We start from the raw sequence: 21,002 nt of genomic DNA, 5'->3' as shown, positions 1-21,002 counted from the left end.
AATGCAAGAAATTGCACAGTCAGCAGAAGTGTCCAGATGTAGTCCATTGAAGCTGCAGTGTTCAGACTCAAAATCACTTGAGGAAATGGCTTGTACTCCTTCCCACTCATGTGAACAAGGAGAGCTGCTCAGGTCAAATTCTGACTGCAGAAATCCTGTCATCAGCCGTGGTACATGAGTTAGAATCAAACTCAGCATATATGACTGTGAGCTTGGAGACTTCTTTTCATTTTTATGTTGTGAAACTGAGATAAGAAAATTATTTATGGAAGCTAAACATTTACTCTTCCTACCATTTTAACTTTTATCATTTATAGCTATGTCCTAATGATTCATAGTTCAAGTTTACTGTGGATAGAAGTTTCTTTAGCTTGTTTATATATAGTAGGAAAGACACACACCACACCACACTTCCCCCTCCCCCCCTTTCTACTGACTTTGCTCATAAAAATTCTCTCAAAAGTCTAATAGGTAAATATAGGAGATTGGTTATATATGCAGGACATTTTCTGTATATATCTAGGTTTGTGGTGGCCTGCCCTCAGATACTGTGTTTGGAATTGCCCAGGGAAGGCCAAGATCCCCCTGAGTTCTGCAGCAGCTCTGAATTATAAAAACACTAATCTGACCCAAATCTCCTCATTCACTGACCTGTCATATCACTTCCATGGATGGCCTCATATTCAGTGCTTTGAGTTTTGAAAATAAGATGCAAAAACCAGTAGATAACTGCTTAAGTCATGATTTCAAATCTAAAAACTTGTAGTGGTCTCCCTCTGAGCCCAAGTGTAATATACGTAGATAAGCACGACTGGAGCTTAGAATGCTCCAAGACAAAGTGTCAATATGAGACAAGCATGTTCAGCATGTCAGAGCATGCTGAGGTGGTTATAGCAAATTAATAATGCTAATAAGGAGTCTTTAGGTCGTGGAAGAGTTATACTATGTAGTACTTGGAGTAAATGTGCAGTAAAGTAATGTCAGAGCAAGTCTTGAAACCTTGTGGAAGTAACTGTGACTACAAGGTTTAAATGGTATGAGACCTTTTTGCAAGTCTAGCGCAGAAGATTTAAGGAGTGGCACTACTTCAGTGGGAAACATATTTTGAAAAGAATTTAACTACTCAGTAGCTGCCTGTGCTAGTGTAGCAGTTATAATCTGGTAGTTTACAGAAGTACCAGAATCTAATGTACAGAGAGAAATCTTCAAAGGTTTGCTTTGTTGTTTTCCAAGAGTACCATGAATGTATGACTTACACACAGAAAGACAGAGAAAGGTCACTGCCTTATATCACCAAGCAATTACTAGATGAACCCTTGCTGGGGTAATACAATGATAGTCCTAATAAAAATTGTGGTTGGAGTGAAACCTGGGATCCATAGCAAGGTACCCACTGTCTGTAGGGAGCAGGGAAGGGAGAAAGCTCTTGCTGGGATCCAGCAGAGGCTGCCTTTAACCAGCACCAAGCAGCCTATGAGTGGGTGTGCGAGGTCCCAGCTCACTCTGGTTCTCTGGTGACCATCACAGTCAAGGACATTACCACCTGTCACCTACAGAACAACAAAGTGGCTGGACCACCTCCTCAGTGAGTGAAACATCTTGTTTCATCTCCCATTTTGTTCTGATGAGTTTCAAACCCCTGTTTCCTAGGAGGAAAAAATAGTTAAAATATGTCAGCTCTACCCAAAGGCTAACAGCTACTCTGGGTTGGTGTCCTCTTCTGAGAAATCTAGAATACTGTGCAACAAAGAATTAAAGATTAAAATTTGGGACATAAATTTTAGAATTAAATTATTTATAATTTTTGATTTGGGAAATATTTTTACACTCTTTAATTTATGTCTGGAGCCATATTGTTCTTTCTGGAACAATTATAGCCTGACAATTAAAAGTACCACCTTGCAAAATCTGTATGCTGTATATATTAACTTGCACTGTTACATAGTCAATAATTTTAGAACACCAAACAGGTGCTACGAAGAAATATAATTAATGCAACTGAGGACTGTGTTCTTTTTGAAATCTCAATCATATGCCTGGTAAACAATGTGTAAAACTCATTATAATATATCTGTCAGCAATTTAATTAAAAAACTTGCCCAAGCAATGTTCTTATGAGGAAATATATTGGGAGATCACCAGCAGAATATTCAGAACAGAGATGCTGTGTTATAGCTTAGTTTATTATGTCCTTCCATATGTATTTAATTTGAAATACTCATTCAAATTTAAATCCATTGCCACCAAAAAGAACCAGAACAGAGGAAATACAAGATATGCATTTTTATGTTGTTTGATGATGATATTATTGGTTTACATTTTTCAGGAAAGGTGGTTTATGGGGAGCCTATTGCTGCTAGTCTTGGCACCGATGGCACCAACTACTGGAATAAAGACTGGGCTCATGCTGCAGCGTATGTCATGGGACCTCCGCTGAGACCAGATCCATCTACTCCTGGTTTCCTCATGAACTTACTGGCCAAGTAAGCAGATAAACAAACAGTGACAGCTGATGCCCAAATACACCGCAAATTCTTTCTGAAGTATATAACAGGTTGATGCCCTGGAGATTTTCTAAGCACATAATGTTACATTATCAGGACGGAGAAATGGAAGTTGAAACCATAGGTGAAAAACATTTTTTGTTACAGACATTAGAAAGTGTTCAGATTTTGTTTCTCTGAACTCTTGTGTTCTTCTGTCCCCATTTGACTTTAATCAATAACCCTTGCCTTGCTAATACTGCAGCAAAAATTGAAGCATGACCAAGGGGGACAGTAAGGCTTAAGTCGGGGGGAAATGAGTAAAAAGTGGGGTCACAGCTAGGGGTTCAGGGTTTTATTGTCAACAGCCTTTTTCACTTGAAATTTGCACGCTGCATAAAAACTAAGCCTACTGACTTCCGAAGGTAGATATAAATTGTCCACTTCATAACATCTCCTTCAGAAGGAAGTAGGAACAGAAGTATCCTTCAGATACCTGCAGTTAACAAACTCTGTGGTTTGATGGTATTTCATTACTAATAAAGCTTAACTCCACAAAAGAGTTGAATTTGACCAAAGAGTCTGTGAATGTATGCCTGAACACTGGCTGATGGTTGTGCAGATCCACAGTAATTTTACAGGGTATATGTAATGACACAGTCTAAAATTGCCCTAAGTGAGGATGGAGCCAAGCCCTTTGCTCTGGGTGAAGTGGGACAGTCCTCCATTTGTGGGACACCCTTGACATATCCAAAGTAGAAGTGTTATTTTTGGTGCTTCATTTCTTCTGAGGGGTTTTCTGAAGAGGAAACTACTTCACAGGGGAACTGGCTGTTACTGTGGAGCTACTCTTGGAGGATGGGACTGAAGACAGGCTAGCACGGCATATCAGTTTTTCCTTGCAGGACAGATGGCCGGATCTACCCAGACTTGCTAGAGATTTTCCAATGTGGCACTGTCTGGTACATGCTCTGATTCATAATGAAATTTGTTTCTCCTTAGTGATGACCTATCTGTGACAGGGACTGACAATTGCACCTTTGACATATGCCAGAAAGCTCTGGGGAAGGATGACTTCACAAAAATCCCTAATGGAGTGAATGGTGTGGAAGACAGGATGTCAGTCATATGGGAAAAAGGCGTTGTAAGTATATCAAGATGTCTGAACATGGAGGTAATTGATTTCTCCAACAAAATGTAATCTCTCAGCAGTTATCAAGTTTCCAGTTTTATCAAGCGTATTTATCATAGGATAACTCCTTTGATCATATAACAGAGTCCTTACTAACTCTCACTGTCTTGGCCTGGGAGATAGAAGATTCTTAGTGCTTAAAATGTAGCACTAGAGAATCACTTCAATCGTTTAGCAGCAAAGGACCGCTATTGTTTCAGCAGCAGTGCACAGTACATTTACTTGCAGCATTTTTTTTTCAACAGATAAAAGGAAAGTGAAAGGAAAGAGGTGCCCACAGTTTTGACTTGGTCAGTTCTGTAATTTTTTCTCTTTGATCTCTCTCAAACTTAGCTGTTGGAGGAGCTTCTGCACTGGGTGTGTGCTTGACAACTTCTACTGTGTGTTTTCAGCTGGAGGAAACAACCTAGAGATAAGAAATGCTTCTCTAATGTATGGCTCAGGCCTGTGACATGATGAGATGAGCACCTTCAAATACCATTGACCAGACTCTCAGTGCCAACAAAGAATGCTCAGTGCTTGTAAGAACAATGCCCTTCAGGCTCTAAACAAATATAAATATGAAAGCTTGTGGCCAGGCTTTTTGGATATGGGGTAGTCTGATGAGGAGGGAGGTAGGGCAGTCTCGTGAGGGATCTGCTGCTTACTGGTTGTTACAATTGTGCTGTCTAATACAATACTGTTAAATTCCAGAGGCTGTAGTTCAACTTTCTAATTAATGATAAATCCTCTTGCAGTAGTAAAGTCTTGTTGATAATGCAATACAAAGCGTATTTATTTGTCACAGTAGAATTATTTACCTCACACACTTAGTATGGATGTGGTTCAGAATCTCTCTCATTTACCTCTATTTGGGATTCAGCTCCAGCTGGCATGTGCAAAGCAGACTTCTGCCTATATCCACCTGTGGCATAGCTCTAGTGCAATTATTTATGGTGTAAACTGGAATATAATCTAGCTTGTAGTTAGTATGAAAGTGAGACATGAATATGTCCATCTGTGCAGTTCTGAACAGTGTATCCTCTTGGGCAAGATAATTTTTCAAAAGGTTCTTCAATCAGTAATATATTCTCTTTTCTTACTTGTAAAATATTACACAGCTGTGAGAGTTTGTCTGGAAAGCTTCCCTCCTTTTCCATACACCATTATTTAGAAGAGCAGTTTTCACCACTTTCATTATGCTTTTCTTCTCAGATGATTGCTCACAAGCCACTATACAAACATGTTTTTATGACATTCTGATTCCTAGACTGACCTATGTACAACATTACTGCCAGTGTAGCTGGCTTTCCGAGCAAACAACAGTCACAGAGGCTGGATTAAATCAGTTGTGTAGCAGTGGACAGTCCCAAGACACATGTATATCCATTATTATTTGCTGTTTTGCTGATGTGTCACATCAGCAAATCTGGTTCTTGTACTACTTGATCTCAAACATGTACTGAACAGTACTATCCTCTGTTTTATTGCTGAAGAGATTTGCAAATCACCTTTCCTATATTACACGCTGTGCCTTGCCTCTCTTTTAACATCTTCTAGGCTCTTCTTAATACTCTCTCACCATTTTCCAAAGCCTAGATACTTGAGAGATGTCAAACCTTCCGAGGAAACTGCTGAGTAGGACTACAGATTCAAAACCAGCTAAAAAATTTTACTTCAGTTGACTTGGGACAGGATCTACAGAGCATTGGGCTATAAAGTTGTCGGTTTTTTCCCTTTGCTGTGGGATAAAGTAAGATAAAATCATTTTCAGTGAATGTACATTGCAGTATGTGAATCTGAGACAAATAGTTATTTTTATTTATTTTAAACTCTTCAGTACGACATTTTAAATAAATATTGGTGTGATGTTGGCAGAGAGCTGTCACTCATCCTAGCCTTTCAAACAACAGGAACATTTTTTTCATTCCTTGTTTAAAAAAGTAATGAGTTTGCTTTTGCGTACTCTTCTGCAGTACAGTGGAAAAATGGATGAAAACAGATTTGTAGCTGTTACCAGCACAAATGCAGCAAAAATCTTTAACCTTTACCCAAAGAAGGGGAGGATTGCTGTGGATTCTGATGCTGACATTGTAATTTGGGATCCTAAAGCTACAAGGTATGTATGGGTAGTTATTTCCTCCTATCCAGTCTCTCTGCAGGAAAAAATATCTCATATTCTCTGTACAATAAGCCTTGGGGCTGAGGTTATGGTGTTTTTCAACAACACTTCCCGTGAATTATTTACAGGTTATTTGTCTCCTACAATGGTGTATGTAAGCAGAGATCTTTGATCTCTAGATGGATTTAAAAAAATTCTCCTAGATTGCTGACAAAGTGAAAAAATAACAAGGACTGTACATTATGCTACCAGGGTTTGGTATCCTAAGAGTAAAAATAACCACTTTGGGATCTTAGAGTAACTCTGTTAAGTGCTGGAGTATGTTTAGCTTCCTCCCACTGCAAAGAGCAGGGAGAGGAGCTTTCCTGCACGATGACCCATTACAAGCTTGTGTTTTTATTTACAGCTACTTCAAACATATACAAAGGTGGTCAGGATGGGTGGTGAAAGTGTGGGGTCTTGCCCGCCTAATGTCTTCTCCCTAGCTGATAGAGCAAATATAGTGATAGAGCCAGGAGCGAGTTTAGTTCTAAAGCTCAAGCTGTGCAGGCTTATGCTTTTATTTAAGAAGTTTTCTGATTTTGTGCACAATAAGTCTGCTAGAATAGAGCTTGTCACACCAACACCAGATGTACAAGAGGTGTGCTGATGTCTCACCCTGCATGACTTGATGCCATGGTACCTTTTGGCTTCGAAAGGGTATGCAGTGTCTTTTTAGGAGCCTCAACTCACATAGCATATTGTGCATTACAGCCGATTCCAGTCTTCAGGTATATTCACACCATCAGCCAGCTCCATACTCAGGCCACTATAAATATCTCAAGGATTATACGTCTTGAGTCTTGCTCTGGCTCTTGTGCCCATCCTGGTCTTGTTTAAACTGCCCGGAAATGGTCTGGCAGCCGGCTGTCACAGAGCCAGCTCACCTGGGGAGTTGCCTTTCTCAGCTGAGATGCCTATGGGCAGTGTGTGTGCATCTCCACTGCTCAACTGCTGAGCAGGTTAGTTTAAATCTGCAGACACTTTAATAGTTGAGTCTTACATCTGCCCACATCCAGCCCTGCACACCACAGCAACAGCAGGTCAGGAGCTGTGCTGGGCTGGCGCTTTCATCTTGTGAGCAGTGTGAGCAGACAACTGTGCTGACGGCACACGTTTACCCTCCTTGAAATCTCTTCATCGCTGTCATCCGAATAGTCAGTAAATCCATAGAAGATAGCAATCACTAACCCTAGATGAGCTTTGTGGAGTGTTGGGCATGTTGACAGTATGGCCAGTTTTTGTCAAGTTTATCACAGTGTTTGGTGTTCCTAAAGCCCGAACTGTTGTAACTCAGATGACATTAGATTTTCAGCCTTTGTTTTTTTTAAAAAAAAAGAGTTGAAGACTCCCCTCATGGTAGAAGTAAGTTTTGAAACATAACTGGGAAATCTGATTTTGAAAACAAAATGGAGGAAAAAAAGCCCTAATCCTAGATTTTCCTTACACAAAATTTTCTTGACCAATTTTCTGGTTTTTGAATTTTTTATATGCTCACTCATTTCAGTATACTAATGAGTACCAAAAGCATGTGAGAGTGAGAGAACAAGCATTCTGTGTTTTAAGCTGCAAAACTTGAAGACATGAAGGTTGCTATTCAGAAGTCCCACAAAAAACTGGCAGCACCAGCAAAAGAAGTTTCAGGAGTGTCAACCCAAATAAACATAGAGGCCTGCTCAGCGCTGGGTCAGAGAGATTTTCATGTACATTATGCCTTCTGGCATGTTGAGCAAGCATATTTTGAGATACTAGCAATGAGCTATTTCAGGACAGTGGAGCTATGAACTCTGATTAAAAAAACCCTGAAGGATTCTTTTCTGAGCTCACTTCTGCTCTGCCTGGGAACACATGAATCTAGAAGGATAGCAGAATTCTGACATTGTTCTCAAGGTGCTTTGTCAGCTCCTGTAATTATCCTTTAACCTTCCAAACATTCTTTCTGCCTCCCTTCACTCTCTCCTGAGTGCTCTAATTGCCTTTTTGCCCACTGCAGCTGTGAAAGTGCAGGTTTTCGTCAAGTATTTTTTCAAATATTGAACTGTATTTTCTTACTAAGCAAGTTGATTTTAAGTTCAGGCAATACTTTTTTCCTGATCTGGTACTGTTCCCACTGCTTACCCCTTTGGCTTTGTTGGGAACAAGCCTCTCTGCAGGTACAATTGTATGAACTACATGAATAAGTATTAATAAATCTCACTAGTGCTTGTCTATTCATTTCACTGCAAATCCTGAAGAGGGCACAAACAGCCCAGTAGAAAAAAAAAGATCTAGCTAATGGACTTCAAACATTTAAGATATTACACAAGGTGCAGCCTCATGTACTTTTTTGACTCTGGGGAGTGATTTTCAATTTCACAATAGGCTTGTTCCTCTTTCTGGCTAAGTCCTTCCTCTTTTGAGCATGACTTTTTTCCTTGTTTGTAAACCTAAATTTTGTAAGAGGAAAATGCAGTTTTCCAGTTCTGATTTGATGCTGTGTTGCTGTAGTCTTAAAATACTGGCTGATACTAGCCTAAAGAGTTAGACAGTTGCTGAAGTATTGCTGTGAGGAACTGGTATTATCACAATCTGTCAGAGGAAATTTATAGGGAAGATTCTGAAGTCATTCCGAAAGGTAGTGAAGCTCATCAAAATACAAAAACTTATATCCCTACAAAATCAGCTGCATTTCCCCTCCCACATCATTGCACAACAGCAACATGTTGGGTGCTATCTGGGCATTCAGGATTTTCTCTTTCTTGGTTTCAAAAACCTAGTGAATTCAAAGTGACAGCTCTGTAAGCTGGGAACAATTGCAATTCAAGGTTCCACTTCCAGCACTCAGTCACTTTAGTTGAGGCTTTCTTTCTACTGGTCAGCTTAGTTGACTGGCCTATTTGTGCGGCATTTTCTGTTAATTTCTGCAGAAAATATATGAACGGTTATCAGATTTGCTGCTGTATTTAAAAGTTTCTAAATACTGGTTTTAGCGGGTCTGCATGAAAACAAGCATTATTGGGAAGAAACACATTAAATGTATAAATTAGAAGAAACTGCATTAGAAATGATGGGTTATGAGTTCTGCCAGGTTAGGTCTATTTCTTAGCTTCCTTATACTCATTGCATATTCATTAAAGAACACACAAATACCAAAGGGACCTGTTGGTTTATTGCAGCTATGTGCTACCAAACATTATCTTGCAGACCTCAACACCCTCAGCATCCCAAGTACAGCCTGTGCACACAGGATTGTTTTGTGAGAACTCCTTGGAAAAATGCATGTAGGCAGCAAATGTGTACTCACTGTACCGTCTTATTTTAATCTGTGCTTTGATCAAGCATGTTCACTGACTTCTTTCAGCTGCACACAAATAATGTAACAGCCCCAAGTCTGTGAAACAAAAGCAACTGTAAAGACTGTTCCAGAAGGAGAGGGCAGAGTAAGCAAGGAAAAGGGAATGTCACCTGTCAGCAAGCCAGTGTCCTCTATAGCTGATGCCTTTAGCTATTTTAAAGCAAGCAATACAAAATCACTAGGGCTTGTTTCAGAAATGCTCAGCAAGGAACCTAAATACTGCAGTACCCAATTCAGGCCGTGGAAAGGACTAAGCATCCCTTGTAAAGTAGGGGCAGAAGGTACTAAAGATCTCATAAGAGACATTCAGCTCCTGGCAGATATTAGGGCTCAATAAACTCACTGTGGCCTTCCAGAGCTTTGCAAATAAGCCCCGAATGAGGCCCTAAAGGCAAGATCAAACACCTGTAGGGATAAAAAACCCACCTCAAATGGAGTTTAACTTTCTAAGTCCAGCCACTTCATTATAGCGACATACAGTCTGGGAAGCCTCACCCACCAGTTTTTTTCCACTCACTAAATATAGCCTAAAAGTAAGCTAGTTCTGAATGCAGAGGCAGAGCTGGCTGTGCATGTGACAGTCTCTCGCCTCACCTCCTTGGACTCTGCTGGAGTGGCCCTCTTTGGCAGGCCCAGTGTGTGCCCCACATGCGCCCACATGCTGGGCTCAACCCTGATCACAGCAGTGGTGGCTGCATCCCCAAGCACACAGCTGCTGGAGCCGGGTCCCTTATTAGCAGGGAATGCAGGAGTCCTGAGGTGAGGAGGAGAGGGGGGAAGAGGACATGTTACTCTGTAATCTACCTGCTATGACATGACTGGGGAAGACAGGGTTTCTAGCCCATTTCCAGTGTTGTTTATGCATTTTAGGGGAAACAGCCACTGGACGCAAACTAGTGAGAAGTCAGAGTGTCCCAGTCCGCTGGCATATGTTCACTCAAATGCCTTTGTTTGCATGTAGATATGTTCATGGATAAATCTTTTGCATTTGGTAGAACCAAAATCTGCAGCCTATGTCTATCACATTTGTAGTCGTCTTCAGCCTCAGAGGCTTAAGTGGGGACAAGTTACAACATTTAAGCACTCTCCCAAGCAATTGCCTGTAATTTTTTGTAACATGAAAGAAGAAGAAACCAAGATGTTAGCAGATGATTAGAATAAATAACACTGCAAATGTCTTACTCTTTTGATGAATGAGTATAATTTTGAATACTGGGTATATGGCTAACAGCATCTAGACACAATGAGGCAAAATGAAATAATGTCACATACAAATATATGCATAGGACAAGTATATTCTGGCATTTTCAATAGCCCCATATTCTTTTGCACAAATGCAAGTGTGTGCATGCATGAATGCACATTAATTCACTAGAATCAGAGTTCCTGTCAAAGGCCTGTTATCTCAAATTAAGGGGACATGGAGAAAGAAACAATAGGCACAAATTAAAATACAGGCAATTCCATTTAAACATAAGAAATAACTTTTTTTGCTGTGAGGGTGATCAAACACTGCACAGGTTGCCCAAAGAAATTGTGGAGTCTCCATCTTTGGAGGTACTTAAAACCCGATTGGACGCAGCCCTGAGAAATCTACTTTGGCTGACCCTGATCAGAGCAGAAGGCTTGGAATAGATGATCTCCAGAGATGCTTTCCAACCTCACTGACTCCGTGGTTCTGTGAACTGTAACAAAATAAGCCTCTCCGAGAGCATGATGTACGTTTCCCTAGTAACTTGCTGTCTCGCAAAATGTCAGCTGCTCCCTTTAGAGAACAGAATCTTAACAAATGTTACCAAAAAAAATTAAATGTCCTTATTTTCTCCTTATATAACCTTGCCTTTTTTTCCCTGGTAATCACTTCCAGATCTTCTTTAGTCATTGAATAGACTAATACATATTTTCCTCTCTTTTTATGCTTTTCTGCAAGCTTAATTTCTCATTACTGTTTCCCTCCTGCCCATTATACAGTTTGACAATTTTCACTTCCATCTGATATCAGCTTAGAGTGATTGATAGGACCAGATGGATGGTATTGCTGACAAATGAGTTACTTACCATAATCAGAAAAATAATTTTGTTGTCATTTTATACCCATCTTCAAATGATGAATTTTAAGAGATATGATTTCATGAAATAAAGATCCCATCCCTCAGATAAGTCACTTTGACTTGAAGCTCCCAAACACTAACTTCCTAACTCTTCTTGCATTTGTTATTTTATCTACAAATCTCCTCACTTCATGTGGCTACTCAAAGGCAATGCTTATTTAAAGATATTTTTTCAGAGACTAGGAATACAACTTTACAAACAGTTGCCTGCATATATATGCATGTGCAGTTACTGCAATTCCTTAATATAAAATAGTCCATGGGGTTTTTGGTCCACATTATAGGCTTAGAGCTAGCATTATAAGACTTTCTCTTTCTTCTTTTTCCTCTCTTTTTTACCCCACCTTTGCTTTTCTTTTTAATAAAACTGACTAACATTAACAAAGTTCAACTTAATTATCAGTATAAATGAATAGACAGCACAGAAAGGTGAACGTTCTATTTATTTTTTTCTAGATTTTAGAAAAGCAGGTTAACAATATGGAGAGTTCAAAGGCATCTGAAAGTGATATGAAGAGGCAGCTTGCAAAGGCTGATACTATCCTCAGCAAACTGGCATTTCTCACCTACTCCGATCTCCAAAAAGCTTAGAGATCCTGCACTGTAAGCACTGAGACAAGTTGCTTACAGCTCAAATACTCACTCTTACATAAGTGGATTTTCTATGGCAGCTGTCAACAACGCAGTCGTTTTCTCTTCAGCAATGGACTCAGGTCATTTTAGCTGCCTTTATTACTATGTTTTAAATTAATTAGTTAAGTAATTATAAAATAGGTGTCCACTCCCTTTATTGAGGTGTTTATCAGCTATTCTTGCCTAAGGGCTATTGACTACAGAATTCCTTCATATTCCTGTACCTGGAATTTTTAAAGAAAACTTGTGAGGTATACATCCAGTTTCCATCAAAAGTAATTAAATTCTTTATTTTCTTATGCCCACCTGAAAATTAAAGTGATAATCCTCACAGCAGTCAAAGTTTAGGTACTACTGCTCACTCTAGTCCAACAGATCCACCTTCACTGGGCTGATGTAGATTCCTTCATGTCCTATGCATTATGAGGGGTAGAAGGTCACTCTAATGTCTAATGGTTTCCCTTCATCCAGTTCACCCCTGCCTGACTGTAACTCACTATTTAGTATTTCAGGCTCTGACTGAGGAGTAGACATGTTTATGATGCTCCTGAGTTGTGTTTGACTTGAAATGAAAACCGGTACCTCTAACTTCTTAACAAAGCTTCAGGGCAAAACTTTTGTGCAGACCACCTGTACAGTCTTGAATTTCACCCTACAGCTTTCTGTATTAGTTTAATCTGATGCTCTTTTCTAAATGTCAAACTTCAGTTCATAGTTTATTTAGATATAATATTCTAGGAGTGGCAATAAAACCCTTTCTCACATAGACCATAAATAAATACAGGATTACTAGTCACTGAATCCTCATACAGTCAGAGAAAATCTGGTAATAGCTCTCAGACTAAAATAATTGCTATTTGACTGAAAATTAGTTGAAGAGAAGCACTGCATTGGAAAAAAAAAAAACAATTTCAGAAGCATGTCTTCCTCTTTGGTACTAGAGGAATGTCAATGTTTATATCGATAGCATAAAAACTCTTTGCAAGAGAGGTGTATCAAAAGCAGCTGAAGTGAAGGACATGGAGACACTGATGTAACTAGGATCAAAACAGAGCCTTATGTCTTTGCAGTATCCTCTTTGTAGAGGAGAATGTTCTTTTAAATGTTGAAGTAAACATTCTGATCTCAGTTTCTGTTTGAGAAAGGGTTGCTTGAAACAAGAGCCACTGTAGTTTATAACCAGCATTAGAGAATTTTACAAATTTCATTAAAAAAATCCGATACAGGCTTTTGATGCCTGGAGTCAGAATCTGCTCTCTCATGCTGAGTAATCCCTTATGTCAGGCATCACTTAGGATGCTGCAGGCAGCTGTTAGATTATACTTCATGACAGTGGCAGTCCTGTTTTTTTCGATTATAAGTAGGTTAAAGTCATTCTTGCCATTAGCTGAGTGGTCAATAGTATTCAGACATTCAGAGCAAACATTGGCATTTCACTAAGATTCCTGGCAAGCTGTCTGATACTGAAATGGCTGATACAGCAGTAAACAGTCTGTTGCATAAGGTTGCTGTGTTGTGAGCTTCAGACCCAAGCATATTGTCTAGTTCTGTTTTAATTGATTGCTCACTTGCTACCTGAAACTTTCACTGCCATTGATAACGTCAAAAGGTTAAATCACAGACAAATTTTGGTTATCTCCATCAGGGAGAATGCGCTTCACCTTCAGAAAGGGCAGCATGATCTAAGGCTTGTTTCAACAGAAAAGTTATAAATGAGTTCTATATAAGTTTGTTGTTGAGACAAGCTCTGGGAAATGTGTTTTGTCGTATTGTAAGGTTTATCTGTACAAATGGATATTACTTTAAAATGTGCTAACTTCCATTCATTTTGTATGTTTTTATGAACGACATACTTACCTCTGACATGTGTTTGCCTCTAGTGATCCTGCTCTAGCACATTGAAACAGCTCACATGTTGATTTGAAGGATCTCACTTATTTTTCTGTTTGCTTGCTCAAATTACCTTTTCCATTTTTCTTGTGTCTCAGTGCTATTGTGCAAATAGATATGATGTATACTCAGAGAATGCTAAAGATAACTATACTAGTTGTTCTTACTTACTGTTCGAGCAATTGGACCCTAAGGGTAATGTGGTAAGCTAGAGGAATATGTTCACAAACTCTTTGTAGTGCTATTATAACACCCATGGATAAAGTTGTTCGACAGTATTCATAGGGCTGGTGAATACAAGAGGTCTGACTTCTATTGCTCACACTTTCCACTGTGAATTTACATGATGATGCTGATACTGGTAAGCAGGCACGCACAAGTTTTCTGTTCAATGTGTGCTGAATAAGGAAGAGTTTTTATTCGTATGGGAAGATTGGTCATAGACAGTATTTCTATATATACAGCACTTGAAAAGTCAGTTGCTACCAAGATTTAAATGTAGCCCTTAGTAGAACCAATTTCTCTTAGTTCAACAGAACTATATGAAAGGAAAATTAAGTATCCATCCATAAATTATTTTTTCCTCTGTATAAGAAATCATTTGAAATATTTGATATATGATTGCTTTTGAAAATGCCTATATTTCAAGAAAGATACAGATTTTTTTGTGGTTTTCTCATTTTGATAAGGAAGTTAACTGAAGTTTTAGAAAATTAATCTCCAAATAGATTAATATTTTAATCTATTAATATTTCATATTACTTTTGACTTTGATAATTCTTTTGCAAAAGATGTAGTCTCTGGAATAATGTTAATGCTATATATGCATGATAGGCTTTTCACTTTTCATTCTGGAAAATTCTGACTGCTAGCCAAAAGCATGAAGCTTTCTTCCTTTCAGAAATTACAGATTACAATGAAAATATAAAGTCTGAAAATTAAAAAAAAAATAAAATCTGTAGATTGGAAACAGGAAGTTAATAAAATAATTAACTAAAATTCAAAATCTTGTGCCGCATTTTAGATACAGTAGATAGTAAATAGCTCAGTAGGGAAAATAGATAATGAAGTATACACAGCCTGCATTTCCAGATGCTAATGTCAGCTTTAGCACTGGCTCTGCCTTTAATGTAGCCAGTTAGGGTTGGAGAAATTGGCTAGAAAAATGGTGATCATAAAGAATGAGGTCTATGCATAAGCAAAGAAATAATACCATAGCTCAAATGAGTAATGTTGAGGTCTAAAATTATAATTTGCTTAATACCCTTGGAGGAAAGGTATGTGGAAATTTGATGTTGCCATTATTATTTAGCAGCATTGAGATATTTGGGCTGTCAGTCACTGGATCAATCCAACTCACATGAAGAGTTACCAAAATTCATTACCATCTACTGACTTTCCAGTGAAATAATCTTTGTGTTATTCATGAGTCTCAATCTTTGAAACATTGCAGCCATACTTTTCAAACTTGAAATTGCAAGCCATTCTAGCTAAAAGGTCAGAGCTTTTTCTGACCTTAGCATACATAGATATTTGCTTGACAAGGCAGAATGAAAGCGTGCTATCCAAATAAAATATTGCAACCTGATTTTTTTTCCCACTAATCTCTTTCTAGTGGAAAATTTTGCATTTCAAGTCCGCAAAGTCCTGTCCTTTTGACTCCTTTTTCATTCTTTTGAAATGCAATTACTGTTCAATGAAATGTTGTTGCTCTATCCTATTTTTTACAGCTTTCCATGATGTACAATCCATGTACTGTACAGTGTCGTAGTTTAATAATGCTGCTAAATTTTCTTTATCAATTTCTCAAAAATTTATAATGAAGTAAAATTCAAGGATCATAGTAATTTGGGGTGTTGTTTTGTTTTGTAAACACAGGACAATATCTGCAAAGACACATCACCAGGCCAACAACTTCAATATCTTTGAAGGAATGGTCTGCCATGGAGTCCCAATTGCGACAGTTTCAAGAGGCAAAGTGGTTTATGAAGGTGGAGCTTTCAATGTCACAGCAGGAGAAGGCAAATACGTCTCCCGTCCACCATTCCCTCCATATGTCTACGAACGAGTCAAGCAGCGGGAGCAGGTTAATTAAACTAATAAATCTCTGTAATGCTTTGTACAACATGAGGATAACTAGCTCTTGGGAAGAAAGGTTTGGGGATTCAACGGTAATTTCCCTTACTAATCAAAATCTGCTAAGGTGGGAGGAAATGAAAATAAGGACTCAATTTTTATTGCTCTTTATCTTACAGAAAAATATCATAGACTAGTTCCTGCCCTTAGAGTAGTCTGTACAGCTCATAAACTAAGCTTGGGTACTTTTTAAAATAAACATGTCCAACTTGCAATAAAAGTAGGCAAAGTTTTGCTCCACTTTTGAGTGGGTGAGTAATCTGACTAACTGCTATGTTTCAGCACTGATATCACTAAAAATCAGAGAGGCTTAATATTCTATGCAAGAAGAAATCTGACACTGAGGAAGAAATCAGTAATTTTCTAACTCTTTCATGGATCAGATATTTGGAGATAAACCCTGCGGAATATTGAACATTTGGCTCTGTTCCAGCAAGAAAGCGTTAAAAGCTGAACATCTGCAAAGTGTGCTGCTAGACCAAGCAAGATAGCTTTGTTCAAGTTCTTGTTCTATTTTTTTTTTGAAAGAGAAATATTGCAAATACATGAAGATTGAATTTTCAGTGCCTATTTACCATGCAAGCATTCATGAAGAATGCTTTTGCATACTTAGTGTTACTTACTGTGAGTAGGATTTTCAAAAACACCCAGACTAAGTACATTTTAAAATCACAACCTGAATCAGTGGGATTCACTGCAGGATCTGAAAGTTGAATCAGACTAGCATCCATGTGAGGTATGGTCCACTGAAATTCTTCCAAGATAATTCTGTATATTTCTTCCTGCTGTTGTCTTGATGGACTGAGAAAGGCATGTAAAAGTGACTGAGTGAGCCTTTCCTCCAAAGACCACACTTTCACAGGAGCTAGTGTGTTGCCTGCAAGTTGATACACATAATACACTGGATAAGCAGGAAAGTCCCCTCATGAACACACACAGTTTTTCCCTGGGAATAAGAACAGAAAACAGAATATTGCATTGTTGGGTACCAGTACAAGTCAGTGTAAATTAGATAAACTAGAGATATTTTCACTTGTGTTATGTTAGCATCTAACTATGCTGTTTCTACTTCGCTTTTTATTTTGAAACCAGATTCCTTATTTAAATCTGTCCACAAATTTTATATATTCTGTTCACCTTTTCAATATGAACAAAGGTTAATGTTTCTGGGGGAAAGGAAGGGTAAAGAAAATAATCTGCACCTGGACTTCCCCAGCCTAGTAGAAAAGTGAATCAGTAGTCCTAACTGTGAATCTGTCCGGGGAAAAGATCTTCCCTTTCCACTGAACAAGTAAATGAATTGTAATAATTGCTCCAAAGGTCATGCAGTTCCATGGCCAGCTGCAGATAAGATGGTCTCACAGGCTAAATATTGAGAACTGCTCACCTACAGTAGACTCATTTTACATTTATAATCTAGGTAGATTCTCTTTGCACTGTTCCTCTTAGAAATCATAGTCCTTTGGATCTGTCTTCAGCAGAGTATGATTCATTGCACAAAGTTTTATGTGCCTGTGAGTCTATTTAATCCACTGGACATTGAAACTATTTAGTACTTTGTTAATGAGGACTGCTTATTATTATAGCAGCATTTTCTTTGTTGTGCAATGCTGATCCCTTTGACTTTTAATGCAAAATAAATGCCAGGTAATGGTAATAGAAACTAGCTATTGAAAACAGATTTGTACTGGCATTATACCAGCAAAAACTTGGGGCATTCCTTTTCATGTAAGAGAACGTGTTGCAGTTATTAAATGATAATTAGGTGCTTCCTCAAGCATAGCTGAGTTTTAGTGACTCCAGATCCTGGTGTCTCTGCTAAAGCCTTATATACCATGTTAGAGGAAGGTTAGTATCAAAACTAAACTAAATTTATACGAAATTTGATAATTACAGAATTCTGAAAGACTTAGTGAATGTGGTGGTTTCTATTTCTCATCAAAGGTAGAGAGAATTTTCTCTTAACCAAACTATCAAGTGCAGCATGTCTTCAGAAGTGATTTTTCAACCAGCTCAACCTCCTGCTGTAGCCAGCAGCTGGGATAGTGGATAGTAGATATACAAGGCAGGATTTGCTTTCTTTCACTGATGTTCATTAACCTCTCTTACCTGTATTAAGAGCATCACTGGAAAATGTGATTAACAAAGAACAAGCTTATAGATTGAACATGCAGTGAGTCAGCTGTTCTGGAGAGCAGATCAGGTGTGTTTTCTCTGTACCTGTTCTCTCCTGGGATATCCTGAGGTATCTGAGTCAAGATTAAAAAAATATACAGAAGCAACCAGATTAATTGATTTATGATTGTGATTTAGCATATCCTAATTATTTATGTGCCATAATTTCTGAGGTTTTGCCACTCCAAGATCTGTTTGGAGTAAGGAAGGGAGAAGCATCAATAAAATGAGGTGGAACATGATCAGTTGCTTCTTTAAAAAAATGGGCTTAGAATTGCTTTGTTACAGTGCTGAACAGATTGAGCCACCCAGATCCCAATGAAAGCTGAGAACTGAACAGTTTAATCCCAGTGTAAGGGGCATTTTCAAGAGAGAGGTTTGGTGAAATTGTTGGGATGCATAACATACAAAGCTGGGTTATCATAGGACTGCTATTTTCATTGTGTCCAATTAGCAACTGCAAGGGGAAGACAAATAATAGTGAAAGATTTGAAATATTTTATTGCAGGTCTGTCAGCCTGTTCCTGTTAAGAGAGAACCGTATACAGGCCTGGTCTCAGGAACATCTGTCACAGCAAAATAATGTTTTGGCTCTTGCAGGTAACTGTCTCTTTTGATTAGTGAAAACTACTTTACTTAATGCTTCTCTGAAACTTCAAGAAAACAAAAGTGTAGCAGGCCATCTAGCTTGTGACAGGCTCATCTGAAATAAGCCCTTTCAGAAGATGAGTTGTCTTGGTATCTTTAAATTTGATAAAAATATGTGGCAGCCCAGGTATAGAGAACATCTTCCCGATTGGAGCCTCATTGAAAAAGTTCAGCTGAGAGAAGCAAATGAAGTTTAACTGCTAGACTGAGGCATAGGTATGAAGGCCCATAGAAAACCTGAGTTCAGTTAAGACCAGGGGTATAAACAAAGTATAAATGTTTGGCTTGCAAATTTACAGAAGGAAAAAAGAAACAAACAAACAAAACCAGCTTGATGTGAAGAATTAAATTCTTTAGTGTCCCTCTGTTACAGACAGTAACTCTCCACCAGTTGCGCTGTTTGGGTTAAGCTGATTGATAGATCTGTTTTGCAAGGACAACAGCTGTCTTCACGAAATAGAGGTGCTGCAGTCAATGTCAGCAGTGGTCTAATGGATGGTTGAGGTGCTGTAAGGCTCAGTGCTGCTAACAGGGAATAACACCTGACATCTCCCCTTCCTTCCTCTCCAGTGTCCACAGCTTGGTTATTGACACTCCCTCACCTGTGTATGCCCTGGTGCACAATAGATCTTTCTGTGAGCTGATTTACTTCCTAAGCCAGAAGAAAACAGTTAGCTTCCTTTTTCTGGGTTAGTTTTCTGTTGGCTTAGTGAGTTGAATTGTCTATCAGAAGAACCTAGCAAGGATCAGTGCAGTGCAACATATGGTTGGGATAAGGCATCTGGGGAGAAAGACTAGGCAACAACACCTCACTCTTTAGCTGTTTAACAAGCAGAAGAAATGCTTCAGGAAAAAGTAAAAGAACAAGGTAAAATCTTCAGCAAACACAATTGAGACATGATGCTGCTGTATGCCAACTGCAGCTGAAATATTGGCTACCACAGCAGGGGAGTTGATTAATACAGGTCAGGGTAACAGTGGGTGGCGGCAAGCATGATGAAATCCAGGCTGAGTTTTTGGGTGCATATGTGTACCAACAATGAGATCAGCTAGTTTCAGAAATTATTTCCCAACAGATGGATGTAAAGCTCCAGTTTGCACATAACATAAAATGGCTTTGTTCTTAGTGCTAATTAATATGAGGACAAGAACACAGCTGCAATGGTGGGGGGGTGAAGTTAGCTTTTCCACATTTCATTGTACCATTCCTTTAAAGCTACCTCACAGTGAACCTCATCCAGGCCATCAGTAGCAGCATCACAGTGCAGCATCCTATTTGTTTTCCTCTGTCATAAGGGAGAAAGCTTTTCTAATAGAGAGGACTAAAGGCTAGCAATAGAGTGAGGCAGCAATAATCATTCTTCCTAGCTCCTAGCACTCTTTCTCCATTATTACCTCTCTGAGTGACAAATTGCAAATCAGATATTTTCTTTTGAAAGATTATATCATATTGTCTTTTCCTTCTCTGTAGATAAGAGCAAATGAAAATGACCCTGCTGTCCCCACCAAAGCAGTGCATTCTGGGTCCAACAATCAATCCACAATCAACTTCTCAAGAGCCAACATGAAAAAACAGTAACAAATAAACATTATACTGGGCTTCCTGCATGAAAGTTGTCATTGCAATTTCTCTTTAAAAGGAATTTTGTTATAAGAACTGGAAAATTCTTTTTAGAAAATAGAGTAAAAATAGTAACTACAATTATAATGAGGCAGCAGCTCTGTAGGTTCTTAAAAGTAGGTAAGTTTGGGGATGGTATTGCTTAATATTTATCTTTAGAAGGTATCAGCTTATCTATAAAGTAAAAGCAATTGAACAGTGGCTTTTAAGCACGCTTTCTACATTGTTGCTCTGTTAGGTCACAGGAGATGAATCCTAATTCTCTAATTTCATGTGTTAGGAAGATATCTGTTGTGCTTAGCAATGCAAAGAATTCTGACAGCAGATACTGAATTTGATTTTTTTGTTTTTCCCTTCCTGGAAGGGGTCAGGTACAGAAAAATGCTGATTCAAGGGAACTGTCATTATTTTAGACCTGCTGCTATATCTCCCTGTCCCTGTCTTTAAAGAAGTTTATAAATTTTGTCCCTGCCAGCTGCACAGCCAAGCATTTATTGGTGTGTTCAAGTGTTTCCTTTGTTATACCCTAGGCAAACCTATGCTACCCATACTGATGAACTCACTTACGATATTGTTTTGTGTTCTGGCTTTATGGAGAGACACCCATAACTTGAAGGCTTATGAAGTGGGATCACCAGA

The 21,002-nt window shown here is 38.6% G+C and overlaps 1 protein-coding gene across 2 annotated transcripts in view; it reads left to right on the top strand.

Moving 5' to 3' along the window:
- Window positions 1–20,355, top strand: part of DPYS (dihydropyrimidinase) — a 32,189-nt gene extending 11,834 nt beyond the window's left edge. For both annotated transcript variants that reach the window (XM_074894340.1, XM_074894331.1), the window contains 6 exons: window positions 2,327–2,483; window positions 3,486–3,627; window positions 5,631–5,773; window positions 15,662–15,869; window positions 18,603–18,694; window positions 20,214–20,355. In XM_074894340.1, the coding sequence (XP_074750441.1) occupies window positions 2,327–2,483; window positions 3,486–3,627; window positions 5,631–5,773; window positions 15,662–15,869; window positions 18,603–18,677 (725 nt within the window). In that variant the 3' untranslated portion in view covers window positions 18,678–18,694; window positions 20,214–20,355. The remainder of the gene's footprint in view (window positions 1–2,326; window positions 2,484–3,485; window positions 3,628–5,630; window positions 5,774–15,661; window positions 15,870–18,602; window positions 18,695–20,213) is intronic.
- The last annotated feature ends 647 nt before the right edge of the window (window positions 20,356–21,002 follow it).

The sequence above is a fragment of the Strix uralensis genome, chromosome 1 (assembly GCF_047716275.1).
Source record: "Strix uralensis isolate ZFMK-TIS-50842 chromosome 1, bStrUra1, whole genome shotgun sequence".
NCBI classification, from domain to species: Eukaryota; Metazoa; Chordata; class Aves; order Strigiformes; family Strigidae; genus Strix; species Strix uralensis.
The sequence above is the reverse complement of the archived record's forward strand: the minus strand, read 5'-3'. Positions and strand labels throughout refer to the sequence as shown.